The following is an 18,299-nucleotide window of genomic DNA, read 5'->3' as shown; positions in this document are numbered from 1 at the left end:
ACAAAATTAAGTCGGAAAAACATCTATGTGTGTGAAATTCCATTTTAAAACTTCGATATAATTGATAAAGAGTTTAGATTTTTCCTCAAAGGGTTCTGAATTCATATTTATTAAACCTGATTAAACCGCATTTTGTTGCCATAATAATAAATACCAAGATTGCGTACCATAAAACTTATCTCTTCGAAATATTTTATGTTTTATAAGATAAAATAAGACGTTGTGAATATATGTATACCTACATGAATAAAAATTATAAATGAAAATGGAGTGAGTCAAATTCGCATTTAATGCAAAAAGGATCGAATGTTCGTAGATACAAATTAGTCTATCTCGAGCTGCCGGTGCCATGTATTCCTCGTTTTAATTAACGTCGTCGTCGTCTCGTCTAATCCAGAGCGATTTCAAAAGCAAGTTCGTCCGTATACCGCTAATGGCATATTACACATTTGTTTCAGTCGTACATGACTAGCGACCGCGGTGACGCGCTGCTCGCGTTGCGCGCAGAATTGCGTCATAGTTTGTGCATGGTGGCTTCATAAAACTACGTAACGTGCCTCGAGCATTCGCGAACTGTAGCGGCTACACTGCATTTTCCACACAATTAGATGATGCATTCGTGCGCGGCGCCCGCGCCGCGCCGTCCCTCTCAGAAATATCTACCTCGGTCGAAGGAGGAAAAAGCAATACGGGTTGTAATGTACGTAACATGGAGCGAAGGGACGAACTCGCGGACTATTGTTCTGAGAGATGAATGCGTGCAGACATGCATACGCGCACACATACATATATACAGAGTTGCACGCATGTAAACGATTCCATTCATTCCGATTCGATCGTCTTATGTAAATGAGAGAAATATATGTGTTGCGACGACATAGCTTCGTTGCGTGTTGATTCACATGCATGCGCGGGAGCGTGAATGGCTACGTGGGATAAAACTATATTTTGCTGCCTTATTATCTAACGTTTGTAATGCATGGCGTCAAAATTTGTCTGTAACAATATCGATTCACTGCTATTTTTTTTCTCTTACATCGATAATCATCTGATATAAGTGAAAAAGCAAACGTTTTCGGTGGCACTCATAAATTATACGGTTGTTTAAAGATTGTATTCTGCTTCCGTTTGTACGAAAAATTAGTAATATTGCAATACAGTACTTTGGTCAGAAAATTGATAGGCATACAATTATGTATTTTATTCGATCACTGTGTGATATTATTTATCCGAAATCTGCAAATATTTTTCTATGCACAATGGACGTTTGAATGTTTGTATTTGTCCTTCGTGCAGTTGATACAAAACGTCAGGTCAATTTAAAAAAAAAAAAAAAACATTGTGTTTTTACTATGCGATATATATACATCTCGTACGATTTGCTGTTATTTGAATGTTCTTTAAAATGCGAAGAAACTGTAGAAATTTTATTTTGCAATACGTCTATTACTGCAATTAATTTAAATATTTAATGTCCCTGGGCAAAAATTTATTTTTATGATTTTCATATTTATTGAAGCATCAATATCATTCTTATAAATATAACATTACAGCATTACAGATAGGAGGGGGGGGGGAGAGAGAGAGAGAGAGAGAGAATGTGCATTTACAGGATGTCTTACTTTTTACCGCATTATATATTTTAATAACGCGTTTGTCGTTAGCAGGAATTAGTAACGAAGGCCGCCGCTCGCGAGTATCTCATGCAAAGTTCAATATAACTTTGCATAATTTCCGTCGACCGGAACTCCATTTTTCACGAAATTCCAACGGATTTCCTCGAGCGAAGCGCGAGTAACCGACGAATAATTGAAATACTACCTATCTTCTCGTAGGAAAATCGGTCGCCTTGTATGAAAATTCCCGAAAGTCCATGAATTTATGTGTTCGTCGACACGGTATTTTATTTTTTTAAGATTATATAAATTATTACGCTTAAGCCGATGATATTTTTTTTATCTCTCGCTCCCTGCATTTGGTATTAACAATAATGAGGATGAAGTCCCTGGCGCGGTTATTGATGGCGATATCGATCCGAGTGCTATCGACAATACCGTTAATCGCTTTCATGTGCGAGATTCATCTCTCGGCTTACGTAGCTATTCGCGGAATTTTCGATATCACCGGGTGAATATTTAGCTCGCGAGATATCATCAATCAATTCCGATGTCGCATCGCGGTAGCGAAGCGTTTCCTGACGCATCTTCCATCCTTCGTGACACTGTACCGAGAGCTCGCAACTGTAACTTATGTTCCGTAACGGGGGCGGTTTGTAAATTTATCGCTCTAATACGCGACGACCATACGTGACATTATGACGTGCGGAAATAACTTACTCTGTGACTGCGGTCTCACACATAATCAGGATGTTATTAACGCATAATCACGTGTCGTCTATTTGTGAAAAATTCGATGAGGAATAATAACATCTTTACTAGTCATGGTAGACTACAAGAAAACAATATCTATATTTTAACAAAATATTTATTTTTTTACTGCTATTGCCAGTTATTACGGAAAAGAATACACAATCCAAATTATTTCTCTTGTTATATTTTGTATTCTGTTAAAAGCTTCTGTATATACATAGGTATATCAAATGTCGATATCCTGTCCCGATGTAGAAATTTTATTTGTGCTATCATGATAATCCAATAAATAACGCTAAGCAATTCCCACGTGTTCATTAACACTGCAGTGTGACGTATAACCGGAATTATGAAATTATTCATAAACGACTGGCATATTACGCTCGGCATTGCGCATTTTTAATTTAAATAATCGTTAAGCGCAATAATGCATAGTTCATATTAACAATCCCGATAGAGAAAATAATTGTGGATATGTTAATAGTTGATGTTTAGGGAAAGCCTTAGCTTATATTTGTAATTTTACTTGGTGCATTGCTTACTTGAAGTAGACGAATTTTTGTTTGTGATCGATCTCTTTACTTTGTTATGTCTTTTATTTACGAAATAGGTATTGGAGCTTTGCGAATACGAATGCGGTAATGCCGCTACTATATAATATGGCGAGAGCGATGAGCCGCCACCTGCTGTGACTTGAGCAGGTAGCAGCATATCGCTTCGTTTAGCAGGGATGGGCATCTCTATATAAGTCACCGAGAATACTTTAAATAATTAACTCGGAAGCGTTGACGAGCGGAATTTTTCGAGGTCGTATTATATTTAAAACCTAATGTTTTATTTTTTACTTCTTTATGAAAGATCCGTCAATTTAAGATTAATTCATTACTAATTGTAAGATAAAAAAAGTACAATATACATGAGCAATAGTATTTGCAAGTTTTTTCTTTTACTCAGAAAAACATTTGGGTAATCCATAAAGAATAACATCCGACCTGAACGAATGTGCCGCATAAAAGAGCAGGAATCGCGGGAATGAGATTTGATGAGTAGATTTGACTTATTTTAAGACTTAAGTATAATTTTATAAATTATCTTTACTTTTTCTTTGCGAAAACTCCCTGAAAAGAAGAAGAAGGTCAGCCGTGTTAATCAGGGGATTTAAAATTCTCATCATGGACACTTGAATTAAAGTTTTGTTATCTCGTCTCAACTCATTATCTTTTTACTATACTTGTCTTTATACTTTCGACTATTTTTCTTTTCTCCTTCGAAAAGAGAATAGCATACATGCGATTACTCACTTGCGGCGCGCGGCGTATATAGTTACTAAGTCTCTCCGCACCTTTATAAAAGATGTATGAGCTTTCACTCCGTCTACGGTCGTCTTTCTTAGAGTTTTCTCATTTCACCATTTCTTTCTTAGCTCACGTCGTCCACGCAGGATACGATTTTCGTTTTTATTTATCTCCTAGACTCTTCCTTTGCTTTTAAACAGGTTCTCTTTAAGTTCGATATTTCTTCAAATGCTCATTGCTCAATCTACTGAAATTGACGGCAAACATCAGCGACATGATTGCGCTGACATCGAGCAATCTGTGCAAAAAGAGTGCAAAAGATTTTTCAGAGAAAAACATGTCAATTTTTCTTCTCCAAGTCACTGCACGCACACGTGCTTCGTTAAGAATTTCGGAAACACCGATCTTAGTTATCTAGCGATAACAGTCATATATAATTACAACAGTCGACAACGAAGGTAGGACGTATTTTCTTCTTCCACGATTCTCGATTTACTGCCGAATAAAGTGCACCAGACGAAATGACAGCGAAAGGCATGGGATTTCTCGACCAATCGCGATCAGTTCGATCCAATTTCCCGTCATGACAAAAGAGGAAGATTACGTCGAAAGAATGAAGAAATCCGGGGCACAGCGGCACAGGGAAGAGTATAAATGAAAATTCTACTTTGATTCGTGAGTGAGAAAATTGAAGGAGAAAGAATAAATATTCGAGGTTATTTAGGGGATTTTAGCTGACGGCTCTGTTGATGTAGAATGTAGAGAAATTTTTTGGTATCGCCGAACGAAAGTTAGGAAACCGATGGAAACGGGTTATCGGACCAATTTGCTTCACGATGCGAGTTAGAATGGTCCGCTAATTGATCCGCCAAGTATGCGCGTAACATCGGCCGTTACAAACGAGTCGCGAACAAAGAGCTGCGCTAATTTGGAGAATTCAGTTACAGGTCTAACGGCTATTGTATACTATAGTTCATCGTTTCTATTTCAAAAGTAACACCGTAACGTACATATCGAGGTTTGTTGAACCGTGAGAAATAAAGATTAATCCGTTAACATGTAGCAGCTATGCGGAATTTAAAAATCAGTTATTGAAATATCTCCGCAAAATTTAATACGGAGATTGTTGCAGAATTGAGATAATCAAAATTCAAGATATATCTTGTTAGTATATTTTTTGATTACTTACGTTTGCTGTATTAATTATATTTAAGATGTTTTTTGATGTTCTCTTTGTCTTGCATATGAAGCTTAGGAATTTTACTTAAATAGTTATTAATGTTTGTCATTGACTGATATGATACTGATATTAGATAATTATGATAATTATTTAAATCAATGCCATTGCACGGATTTCTCTCGACAATTGCAAGTTCTTGTACTTAATCTCATATACAGGAGTATTTATATATTTGTGTTGGTGCTGGAATGCTTGGTTTTCGCGCCGATGCTTATATCTATAATTAATCATGGCGAAAGCATTAGCTCCATTGACACGAAGTTTATGTTAGCCCGTTGAACGAACTTGATAAATCGCTATAGAAAATTTACATGCGTCATGATGTGACGCATTAAATTGACCAGACTAGCGAGTGCAGGTTATACCGAGTATATATGTATTGTACTTTGCACCGTACATATTTTTTATTGTTATGTTTTCTTACGCTAATTTTTTAAACAGTCTATATTCAGTAATTTATCTGTAATGTACAAAATTAACAATTGACGGCTTGCTTTCTCTAACATTGTTACAAAAATCAATATCTTATTTTTCATCTTTTTTTTTTAATCTCTTAAATCAAAGGATACTCTATATTTCAAATAAAGTTATATAAATATTGTAGATTGTCAAAAGGTATATCCTTTGTCCTATATGATTTCCTCCATCGTAACTGAATACATTAATTTTATGAAAATCCTCTTCATGCAACCCATCCCGGTTAACGATGTTGTTGTATAAATAAAGATAGAGCAAGCCCTGGTAATCCGTTTATTCGTGATTGGATTTCAGGCGATTCCATAGATATGCCACGAGATTTCCTTCCTCCCTCGAAACTGTCGTTGAAGGCTATTCGATTAAATATAGTATTTTCATGATATATTTATTATATGATGTTCGCTCCAGAATTAAGCAGACCCGTATCTGCTAAATTGATTTTTTTCTTCTAAAAATTATTTAGCAAACTGGACAATTACAATCTTTATACTATAAATGTTTTAAACTGTTAAATATTTACTTTTTATTCAAATCTGACAGTTAAATATATTAAATATCTTTGTCTTAAAATAATCTTTCTTGAAATTTTACGTAGTTATCTTTTGTAATTAATTTGAATTAATTTGTTGCATTTATTGAAGATGTTTTCGTTAGTATACATCGCTTAATACATACGATCTTCTGGTACTGTTTTAAAATGAGCACATCGAGTTAATAAAGTGCGACGTGTTTGTGGCAAATGGTATAGAAATGCGTTTTGCAAATGACATGCTCTTAATCGTTGAAAATTATTCAAGACCGCGAGCTTTGTTGTGATAGAAAAACAAACTTCTCGTCCGCCGTTTTACTGCCGTGCGAATGGCGCATAAATCTCCCTTTGTAACTCGTTTCCGATGGACTACGCAAACGTAACGCAAACCAGATTTCCACTACGAGAGAAATAGAATGCACAGTTAATTACGTATTTTACGTAAGTCGCACGTAACGTTAAAATTTACTAAAATCGTAAATAAATCGTTGAATCACGCGAACTCAAATTTGTAACATCGCGATCATCGTGAAAAGATTAGGCTGACACATGCAGCGTGTGAGCTTGACACAAGTGTTAATAGACTTGCGTGACTTTAAATTATAAAGCACGTAGATGAGCTTTCCGGATAAGTCACACGGTTTTATTTTCGACGCTTTACAACTTTATTAATATCCATGTTAGTAACGCAACGCATATTTTCAAACGCGGATAATTAACGTGACGGAAAATGTAACGCTGATCGTTCAAATTAATTTGTATGAAGTATAAAAATCATTTTATAAATTTGATCAATATATTATTATACTTTTATTACAACTTTCTGCTATAAAAAAATATGACTTATTGATAAAATATATTAAATTATAATACATATCTTTATATTACATTTTGGGTACGATGTCACATTAGCTCTTTTAATATATAATATATTGTTATAATTTCTGAAATTTGTAAAAATTTGTATAAGTCGTTGAATGTCAAAAGAAGATTTTGACATTCTCGACTTTGCCTACAAATCGAGCTGAAATGTTTAGTTCACCATTTATACTATACGGAATCATGCTGGAAGAGTAATTTCCTCCGGGAATTCTTCCTAATATGAGAGGGTTCAAGGGTTCGATAGCGTTTTATGTGTGTGTGTGTGTGTGTGTGTGTGTGTGTGTGTGTGTGTGTGTGTGTGTGTGTGTGTGTGTGTGTGTGTGTGTACGAAATAGGAGGTAGAAGAAACCTCTTCTCTATTTGAACGGAATCTTGTTTAAAATAATACTGCTAGAGCAAAATAACCGATTATCGAGAGGAGGTTTTCCTATTTGCAATTTTGGAATGGTTATCAATAATTTACGGGAATGTTATTTTACGTCAATTTGGCATCTAATTTTCTTTCGACGTTTCTTGCGCTCGTCTAACTCTCTTCCGCCCATCCATTTCAATTTAGATTTCGTGAAGCTCAATTACACTTGCTATCGAAGTAGGTGCAATTTTAATCGCATGAACTCTTCTCTTTCATTCTTCGATTCAACGCATACAACGACTGTATTTTATGTAAGAGATAAATGCGCTTATATACCGTAAATATCTGTAGCCTCGGGAAAAATCGATTACAACGCGAATCCATCTCACCGCAAATACTTTGAGATGCAACAATCTACTCTTTCCATATGGATAAGTCTATCAGGATTTATGGTAAAAATTTCACCTATAGATCCTATCTTCTATTTGTATGATTTTGTTAAACACAGGTTATATTATTGACCAAACTGACATTTATTTTTATTCCGTTAACTCGACGTTTCGACACTGGTTTTGTGTCCTTATCAAGAGATTTCTATATTTATCGCAATTGCATTAGTTGCTCACAAAGTTCTTGCCGTTTAACTAACATTGTCAAGGTTTAAAAAAGTCGTAGTCTAGAGCGAGCCGCAGTCATGGTGTGAACGGAACAGACCGGTGACACGTCGTTCCGGATCGAAAGACAGCGACTGACGAGATTTTGTTAAAGTTTAGTTTGTGCTATATTCTTATAGAGTCTTCCCAGAATTATTTTTAAAACATTACACAGTTAACTTGATACTGATTAATGGCCTTTATATCCTTCTTCTCGCGTTCTTCTTTCATAGTTCTCTACTTTTAAGTAATATTTATCGAATAAATCATTCACGATAATATAAGCTTAAAAGAATCGGGGTTAATAATTAATCGGTTATTAATTTAAAAAAATGAAAATAGTTACATAATTTTCAGAAATGAGAATTTTTCAAAATGTTTTTAAATCAATTTACAATTTTTACGACTGGTAAAAAAACGAGCTAGAATTGCTGAATTATTTTTTAATGGAAATTTATTTCATGTTATTTGTAGATACATCGTACAAATGAAAAAGTAGAACATAATATATTCGTTCGTAGAATTTATACGTTTCTATGCAAATTACATTAGGATCGCGGAAGGAAATATAATTATTCATTGGCTTGGTTAGCATATTATTCTTGTGAAATTTTCTACTATAGAAGAACGAAGAATCCTTTTAACATGAGTTCAACCTTTGCGGGCAAGTCATCTTTCTCTGAGTGATACCTCACAGGAATAATATTACATGAAAATATGAATGTGTATGAAAATATCAATGTGTATTAATATACAAAATGTGTGGTTATTCCCTTAACTGAATTTAGAATGGTTTAAACATATTTTTTTAATATTTTGTTAATTTTTAAAATTCAACGTAATTAAATGCAATTAAGATAAATATTTTGTATTTTCTATATTAATCGTGCTTTAATTATTTCAATCATACGTTTATCTATTTACGTCCTGAATGTGACTTTTGCCATTTTATTTATTTAAATTAAAACTTATAATTGAATATATATTTTAAGACTTGCTTGGGGATAATAAATTTGTGTGTTTAAAATAAATTAAAGAAATACATACTTAAAATGTGAATCACAGTTTCATATTTTTTGTTCAAAGTTTTCTGGACGTTCATTAATTTTTTTCTTTTTATACTTTCACGGCAAAACAAAGAATTTCAAATCAGCTTTTGGTTATACGGACGCGATAAATGGTAACTCTCTCGGTAGAGCTTTATGACGTTTCTCCCGGTTTCTAAGGAGATTTGGCATTTTCCTAAAGCTTTTCCGAGTTTACCATTTTGCTGTATTCTGAAGAGATATCTAAAGTTTTCTAAATGTCGAATTCTTTCTAGAATTATGCCATATTTATCAGATCATATTGATTTATTCTGAGAATGTTATAAATAAAGAGCCTCTCTCTCATTTATCGTATATATTTTTTATTTTCACGTATATAAAAAGGTTTATACGTTGAAACGGATTTTAGATAATAATTTAGATGGATTTAAGGGAATGTGATGTAATTTGTTTTGAAAATTGGTACATACATCATATACAATAAACTTACGCTTTAATACACTTGTAGGTATATGTCACGTAAGCTGAGACATAAAGCGGACTTGAAATGTTAAATGCAATATTTGAAATGTGGAATAAGAAGAACTCTGATGCATCCATAAAGAGCACACATTTATCATAGGCATTATATGTGACAATCATTAGTGTTACATTTAATAAAACGTGTACGCTAGTAATCCATGTAAATAAAACAACGGCAACTTTAAAAAATTTCTTTTTTGATGGAGCCGATATGATGAAACTTTAGATAATCTCGACATATCAGTGGATCGTTACATTGCGGGAACATACCTGTCGTTCACCAGCCATGCCACCCTCGTACATGCTTCCTCGTCGATAATACACCGCCGGCATACAAAATTTCAACGATACGAATCCACCGGGACCCCGTCTCTAGTCTTATCGCACTATTATATATTTTTTTAAATCTATCGTTAATTATACTATATTCTGTTTTTAAGGTCGTTTATTATTGTGCCTGTCACGATTGTTTTTTCGGTTATATCTTCGTCTTCTTTCTGCTCTTCTCCTTAGCCATCGACTTTTTGTTCCGGCTTTTCGTATGATCAAAATATACTATAAATCGTCAACGTCGTTAAGATATGTATGCTCGTCTCTTATATGTATAGAAATATTACTTTTCTCTCTCTATTTCTCTCTTTCTCTCTCTCTCTCTCTCTCTCTTTCCTTAGTGCAAGTGATCTCGTGTTCTTTTTAACAAGTGATATTTTGGAACTCTTTTATACTTCGTCGTTTCTTAAGCCGCTTTCTTGCGCGGCGCGCGACGGTGGCAACAAAAATAGACGCGCGTACGACGGTCAAGTATGTGCAATATGTATGTATGTATATATGTATATGTATATATTTGTCTATATATCTGTAGGAAGATCACTGGTTGTTTAGGCTGCTACTACAGGTCCAGAACTTGTCTTCAAGCAAGTGAGGTCGCCGTGTCGAGCCGAGCTCGCTCTTGCAAGTTCGTCGTCACCTTCTCAACGAGGTGCATGACCCGTTGACGGCAAAGTGGATTGTTGCTGATCCTCGCCTTCTCGCGATCTTTTTTTTCTTAGGCTCTGGTTTTGTCCTCTCGTTAAAACGATCGTTGACGCGCTATTTTGACGCTATAGGGTTACTTCTCTCGAAGACGCCTTGGCGTCGGTTGGAAACTCCGAGTCTCGAAAGTTTACTCCTCGAAGTGGCGCTCCGGGACCCAGTGTATTCCAATAATCGTTATGCTCGTTCGTGTACTCGGATTGAACTCGCCGGACCGATCTTTCTCGCGAAAGATGTATCTACGACAAATTGAAGGACCTTTCGATCGGAAAGATTACAGGCAATTGTTTAGGCTAGGCGAGGAATCTGCTCCCACGCGGATCGGCACGCGTGATTGACGGTCAACGATGACGACGACCGCTCGTTAAGGGTGCACGACTCGTCGCTGGTGTCTCGCGTGCGCGCGTACACAGTGTGGGCGGCGACATGTGAGCCACGCTGATGTGTGTATGCACCACCTATATTTGCGGTTTTTCGGCTCTCTTTCCTGACTATGACGTTGTCTTCTAACTCGCGTGCATACTTGTACACCGCAACACGTATCTATCTGTATCGCGCGTATCGTTGATTGCGCGACTATTGATGCGACATGTGTGTATACGTGTGGATATGTAGATGGTGTGTGGGTTATATTGTGCGTGTGTGTGTGTGTGTGTGTTATATGTGTGATTTTAGGAAAAATGGATATGCGTGTATCTGTGTGCACGTATCACTTATACGTGTGCGCACACTTAGGCACACGTGTCCGTACGCGAGTACGCGACGCCGTTTCGCAAGGGTGAGTGGTTGAACCGTGAGAGGAGCATATATGTATCTATATATGAGGGCGAGTGACGTACGTAAGGGATGTATGCTTGTGTATGTGTGCGCGCGAGAATGACGGAGCGCGTGTCGGCTTCGAGAAACAGGTACCGACCTGCCGAGTGCCTAGGGGAAGACTGGACTCGGAAGCAGCGACTCGGTGCTCGGTGGCAGGATCCACGGGGAACGACGAGTGCGGCTGTGTGAATCTGTCTCGCTCTCGCACTAGTATTCCCACCCCGAATCCGCCTGTTACCCTCTCGCTCCTACTCTCGCTCTCGCTCTTGGTGTACGTGAACGAATGAACGGCTGCCGGGCACAGGCGCGCTGCTGCCTCTCTCCACCGACCGAGAATCAATACGTCGGCAGCCCCGTACTTTCGCCCGCGAAATCTCAATTTTTACGCCCGACATCGAGCCGAGTCGTCTTATTTTCGACCTTAGTCATCCCCGGGTTGGTGCGACACGCTCTGTCTGACCTCGTGCGTAACGGCAGCCGGGAATGACTTGGGGATCATTGTTTGCGACTCGATAGAGTCGCGTTTTTGCATGCTCCGTGATGCACCGTCCAGGGGAACGCTCACTTTTTGCCCCTCTTTAACTGCCTAAAAAGCGCGGGAGATCCTTGTTCTCAATGAGAGTTTGATAGGAATCGAAAGACGATGTCGATGGTAATTTTTTATGTCAACATGAATTCTAGGCTTATTATAAAAATTTGCGCACAAGGAATAGTGAGAGAGGAAGAGAGGGACAAAGAGAGAGAGAGAGAGAGAGAATATCGAGGCAATAGATTTGCAGATATATAAGTTGTTTATATCTAATTGTTAATAAGATGTGCTTATAAATGTTTATTACGCAAGCATTATTAATTTTTTATGTCTATATGAACATTGTTATTGTTGCTAATCTAATATGAACTCGTTGAATAATTTTAATGAAACTCATATTATTATCAGTAAATATAACGTGCAGAGTTTTAAGCATTCGAGTTTTTCCATCAAGTGTTTATAGAATACAATTAACGCATGGAAAAATTATAATTACGACTTTCCAGAATTACGAAATGTCGGAGGTGTGGCTCTGGCGTCAAAGTTCATGGAGAGATGAAATTTGAAAGCTTATATTTATGTTGCATATTTGGCCTTTAATGTAGCTCTTCGATTCTCACGTCAGTTTTAACACGTACGTTCGGCGACCGTGAAGCGCTTCGCTAGAGCGTTATAATAAGATTGATTTGTAATCACTCGTGATTGGAAATTAGATAATCCTGCTGTAATGTCTTGTCTAGGTTCTTACCTTGATACTGAATACAGTAGTGTAACATGATTACGAATAATGGAGCTATCGTCATCGGATACATTAAATTTCAGAATTAATGAAAAATGTGACACAATTAGGGTTTCACAGAAGGGTGAGAGCTTCGATAGCGTAATTATTATCGGAGTGAAAGAGGAAAATGTGAATAACTGCAAGACTTAATTTATGGGCATAATAGCAAATTTATATGTACTTCGTCCTTAATGAGAAAGTCGCTTGTGAGAAACGCTGTCTCGGCAGTATCAATAACAAAATAATCCGTGATAAGGAGACACCAGAAACGAATTGTCACGACTCGCACGAATGAGAAACATTACCTAGGAGATGAGAGACCTGAAAAAAGTTGAGGAAAAGAATTGGACAGCAAGAAAAAAAATAACTTAGGGTAGCGAAATGACCGAACAAAGGAATGACGTGATTGTCATATGTATATTTGTGGTAGCCTTATAGTTTAAAAAATCGTTATTACCGAGCGATACCGCGAAAAAAGAAATCTTTGGACGTGACAATGATTACTTTTTTAAAGCTAACTAAGAGAAGGAAGACACATTTACTGCTCTATATCTATTTGAAAGTTCTAGCTAATTGGAAGATACGTATGTACTTCTACACGGCATCAATGGAGTATCTGCGTATGCGATGGCATATATAGTCGGAAGTACATAGGTACTCAGCTAGTACTGGGGCTAGTACGTATATTCTCTCGCTTTTCTGAGTAGCTAAGGATTTCTATCTCGCATGAGACATTTGGCCATGCGTCGTCAATGTTGAATTGAAGAGTCGTTGAGCAACAAATACTTGCAGCGATTACAAACTTGCCAAATATGTTATGCGTGTTATAGGTAGTAGCTATAGAAGTTGAAAGTGCCATCTCTGAGCGCATACATTATAAAGTTATTTATAAAATAACTTTATAAACATGTTTTTGCGTTTTTGTCTAATATAACAATACAATATTATTATTTAACATACGCCGCGCTGGGGAAGCGAGGTGGATGCTGTGCCTAATATCTTTCTTGAGAGAAATACGTATCAACGTGGCGCGGCGCAAGAGCAGTGGTACGAAATATGAGGTACGCTCGAGTGTATGGATAAAAGCCGCAGATTACGACGTAGGGGTAAAGGTAAAGCGACAGGAAGGCATCCTAAATGATACACACGAGGGCGGAAATTTCTACGGACCAGCGAGCATGTTCTGGAATTAAGGCGCGTTGCGAGATGTGCATTTTAAGCGATTTCCTTTTACGATATCATCGAGATGAGAAGGAGTAAATAAGATTGCACGGATGTAGATACGTAAGATAGTTAATGTAAAATATATTTATGATGCTGTACCGAAGCAGGTTGCAGCGGGTACATATCTTATACTCATCTGCCGTAAATGGCTTCTACAGTCTTTCAAATACGGTACGTTCCCGTAGTACCTAGGCACTATCTAATACCATAATACCATATTTTATCGCGTGAAAACTGAATGAAGAATTTCGTGGCAGGCTTAGTGTTTTTATTCGATTCCTCCTTGAATCTCCGAAATCGATACCGAAATATTCCGGTGACACGTCGATCGCTGTAAATTTCGGTAAATTAGCGTTCTTGCACGTTTACTTGCTCCTCCCTCGAGTTGCTCTAAGTTTCATTTAAAGATTTTCTATCGTCGTGTCGCAAAAAGTGCTACTTCTTAAGAACAAAGTTCGCAGTCTTCGGAAAGTAGCGCCAGCACTTTCAAGTCTTTTGGTTAATTGACGGCAAAAAACACATAATAATACAGATAAAAGCGAAAGGAAAGTGCATTTCTTCTTTAGTAAGAAGTGATAAAGTTACGAAAGGCATTGTAAACTATCAAGAATTGTAAGTAAATTGAATGTCTGGAATCTAAATCAGTATTATGATTTCAGAGCAGTCATTAGCGAAAATTCGCTGAATTGATTCATTCTTTGCGTATTCTTAATTTATTATTTATAAAATTTGATTCTTGATAAATTACTTTCTTGTTAGCGACATTCAGCTATATGATTTATGATATCTTACTATATTGCGATATAGCAACACGTGACAGAATAAAAAGTGCACTGAAGAAACGCAGTCTTCCTATTTCTTTTATGATTTTCAATTAAGGCACCGTTTGGCAATATTCCTAACTGGATAGATTCCAGGTTACGAGTTGATGGTTTTAAGAAAAACTTTCGATATGACATATATGTATATGTAGAAATTTTATTCTGGAAGAGCTGATATCTGTAAATCCTGAAATTCACTAAAACTTGCTTATCTTAAATTCGTAATAAAGTCAGTCTTTTTCATCTTGCATTGATCTGGAAAACTTTGCTTCGTTCGTCGAATGGGTTTCATTTTTACAGGATCTTCCATCTCCATATCAAATTCAGCAGATATTTTACGGAGATTCATAAAAAAAACCTGTAACCGCAACAGATTAGTTAGCGAATGAAAAACTTTGAGAAAAAAAATTCAAAATAATCGCTCTCTAAGTCTATCTTGGTTTTTAATATAGAAATAATGAACGAACAATTTAAATATTTGTTTCTTTGAAACTTCGAAAGAAATTTTATATATAGATATACATATATTGTGTGTGTGTGTGTGTGTGCGTAGCACATTTGAAATGCATTATGTAATCATGATTAAAATATTATTTCTTTATTTTATATGTTAACTTTAATTAGATTGAGATTTTTACGGAATTTTTATGGCAAACTAGAAAGTTGCACATAAATTCTGAAATCTATTCATCTCACTCTAAGCTTCGCGTTGATACTTAAGTTAGTATACAGGATATATCCCTATTTATGAAACTCTTTTACTCACTGCAAACTGCAAGCATGTCAAATACGGCATGTTTTATGTGCGAAGGAATACATAACCCGTATAACAAGTTACGATCGAAGGCGCCATTTTATGTCTGTCGCATACGAACAGTTATTCAGAATAATATTGGACTGTCTCAGAGATGCTATTTCCTCGAATAATATGCAATAACAAATTTAAAAAAAATTGCAATTTTATTCCTTAAGAAAATACATTTGTGAAAGGATTGAAGAAGTTCAATTTCGTGTCCATATTTGTTTGCAAAAATCCATGAAGATTTTAATGTAAATTTTAAATGAAAATGATAGTAATGATGAAAAAGATAAGCATCTAAATAGATTTTTAATTATTATCAAAATGAAGCTCTAGTGTATATCTAAAGCTACATTTAGATCAAGTAAACGAGCATGAACAAGCACGAATGAATATAATACCTTGCTTTAATGGATGCAAATAACATTGCGAATATAGACGCACTGACTTTATACTTATCGAAGCAAGTTATTTATTCATGTTTGTTTGCGCTCGTTTGTTTGGTCTGAATCCGGCTTGATGGAGCAAAAATATATTTATTACGGAGATTTTCGAAGTTGTGTAAATAATTACGTTTTTGTCATAGTTACGCTTGGCCATTTGTAATAATAACTAATTGTTTCTTTAATATATATAGACATCGTCGTGTTGACGAAACTGTATAAACATCATGCTTAGCCGACCATGTGAAGCCTCTACAGAAAAACAAACAGATAACAATACAACGTCGACACTTGCAAATTCGAAGAATAATGTTGCTTTCTAGTGTTCTGCTCTATTATCACATGGAACAATCAGTCGTTCACATCGCTAGTCATCTATGTATAACTCTAAGTGTAACACATCACATTTAGGTAGCCGCAGGTACTTTCGACACTGCCTATTAAAGACTTACCATCGATGAGCCCATTATACCTATGTATGAAACTCAATTTCGTTTCTTCCGTCGAAGACGTGCCTAGAACATACATTCCCGTTCAGTGAGAAACATTAATTTCGCCCGGCCGCGCGCTCATTACAGTCTTTAATCACGGGCTAAGTTCGAAATTAGGAGAAATTTGAAACGTTTGCGAGAACGTCTGGAGACATTCGAGGATATCCAAAAGGAAAGGAGGATACGTCCTCGAAAACCAGAACCAAAACCGTCACCCGTATTTTCCGGTAACGTGTGAGCAACATTTTCTTCCTCTGTTGTTCCGCGAGAAGAAGCTCGTCGTCGTTATTGAGATTACCAAGGGCGATTATTAGCGCTAATTCACGCGTAGGCGAATATCGATAACTCCGCGTGTATGATCTACCGCCGGGACATTATTCGGCCTCTTCTCGTCTCAGGACGGCGCGCAACGTTTGGCATATTATATCATATCGGATCGGCGCGACGTCGAGGCCTGAATATCAAATGGGCAAATGGCGCGCTTCCACAATGCACCAGAGACGAAACCAACTGCGACATAACTGCGCGGATAAAAGCTATCGGAAAAACGTGCGGGAGGCTTCGCCTCGCCTCGTCTCACTTTCTTTGTCGACACGACCCACTTTGAGCCGAGTCCGGCATTTTTCTTGTTTGACATTTGCGATCAGTGCATCATCCGCGGGAGACTTTGTTGCGTTCATCGTCAAGTGCGATTCGCTTTTGTTGCATGCGGCTGATGCGCGCTGAAAGCCACGGGTCGGTGAATTGACTCATTCTTTTAGATATAGGCTAAACCGCTAAACTAAACGATGACATCTCGGAGGGTTGTAGTAATGGCGGCAGCGACGGAAGTGATATTATCGATGACTTTGCGGGTGACGCGTAATATCGATATCCTTCATAATCAATCAGTCAAATGATTATCATTCTATCTTTTAGAATAAATTATTTTTAGTACAGCCTATATGAACTTGTTCGTATTGTTACAAAATAAGCACGAATTGCGCGAAAATGTCTTAAAATTGAAATAACGAAGTATATAGTTAAATCGTTGTTTTTTCTTTGTCATGTACAACATATTGCTTGCTCCTTTCTTTTCGTCTCTTTTTGCAGTACGTAGCTGCAGTACTCTGAAAATTCTCACATTTTTCTCGTCAGCACTTCTCTCTTTATTTTCCGCAATTTTAATTTCATCTTGTCGTCACAAGTGGGTCGATTCTCTTTCTGTAAGTATTATGTTTAATACCTAGAATGTTTCGCGACATCATTTTTATGCAATACCCTCGAGGCAGAAACGCAGTCATATTTAAAAAATTTTTTAAATTGATCACAACCATATGTGTATCTTGACCGAAGGATTGTTTTCTATGACAATATGTCGCTATTGATCGGGAATGAACATGCTTATTTGCGTTATTTGCTTTTTCGAAAACTATTATTTCTCGTTCTAGTTAAATTAGCAATAAATGTGAACTTTGTTTTTAAATTTTGTAATGTATATGTATAAACTTCTAAGAAATGTATAAAACTAAATAATTTCTTTTATTTAATTGTTAGAAGAAAGATTTGATGAGAAATTTAAGAGTTGAGAGGGAATATATGTGACTCTTTTATTGTTAGCGTAAGTCAAGTATAGTTATTCACTCACTTAGGATGTGAATCTTTTACATTTTTTCTAGAAGTTTGTCTTATTGGTTATCTTGCTCTTTTTCCGGATTTTAATTTACAAAAATATCAAGCGCACAATTTTTCAACAAATATCGTATTTATCTTACGTTCGCCTCGACGTCAAAGAAATACTGAAGTCAACGTGTATATAGGGTAATTTCGCGAAGAACTTTTCTCTTTTTACTCGGCCTCGTGGCCTTCAATTACCTTTAACCATCGGAGAACTGTAGTGAAACACACTACTGTACTCTATGAGCATTAATTAATTTGGTAAAACTCCTGTTTAGGGAAGACACCTCCAATAACCTTGTTCTCTCTCTCTCTCTCTCTCTCTCTCTCTCTCTCTCT

At 36.5% G+C, this 18,299-nt stretch overlaps 1 protein-coding gene across 5 annotated transcripts in view; it reads right to left on the bottom strand.

The window, feature by feature from the left end:
* Positions 1-18,299, bottom strand: part of LOC112462080 (alpha-catulin) — a 43,182-nt gene that overhangs the window by 18,904 nt on the left and 5,979 nt on the right. The window contains exon 2 of one of the 5 annotated variants that reach the window (XM_025027636.1): positions 16,266-16,328. The exons of 3 other annotated variants lie outside the window; for them this stretch is intronic. In XM_025027636.1, the coding sequence (XP_024883404.1) occupies positions 16,266-16,280 (15 nt within the window). In that variant the 5' untranslated portion in view covers positions 16,281-16,328. Of the gene's footprint in view, positions 1-9,635; positions 11,308-16,265; positions 16,329-18,299 lie in introns of those variants that run through there. One more of the 5 variants, XM_025027635.1, reaches the window with a different exon arrangement.

Source organism: Temnothorax curvispinosus, unplaced genomic scaffold (genome assembly GCF_003070985.1).
Source record: "Temnothorax curvispinosus isolate PA1 unplaced genomic scaffold, ASM307098v1 QBEX01011966.1, whole genome shotgun sequence".
Taxonomy (NCBI): domain Eukaryota; kingdom Metazoa; phylum Arthropoda; class Insecta; order Hymenoptera; family Formicidae; genus Temnothorax; species Temnothorax curvispinosus.
This window is presented reverse-complemented; position numbering and strand designations above follow the sequence as displayed.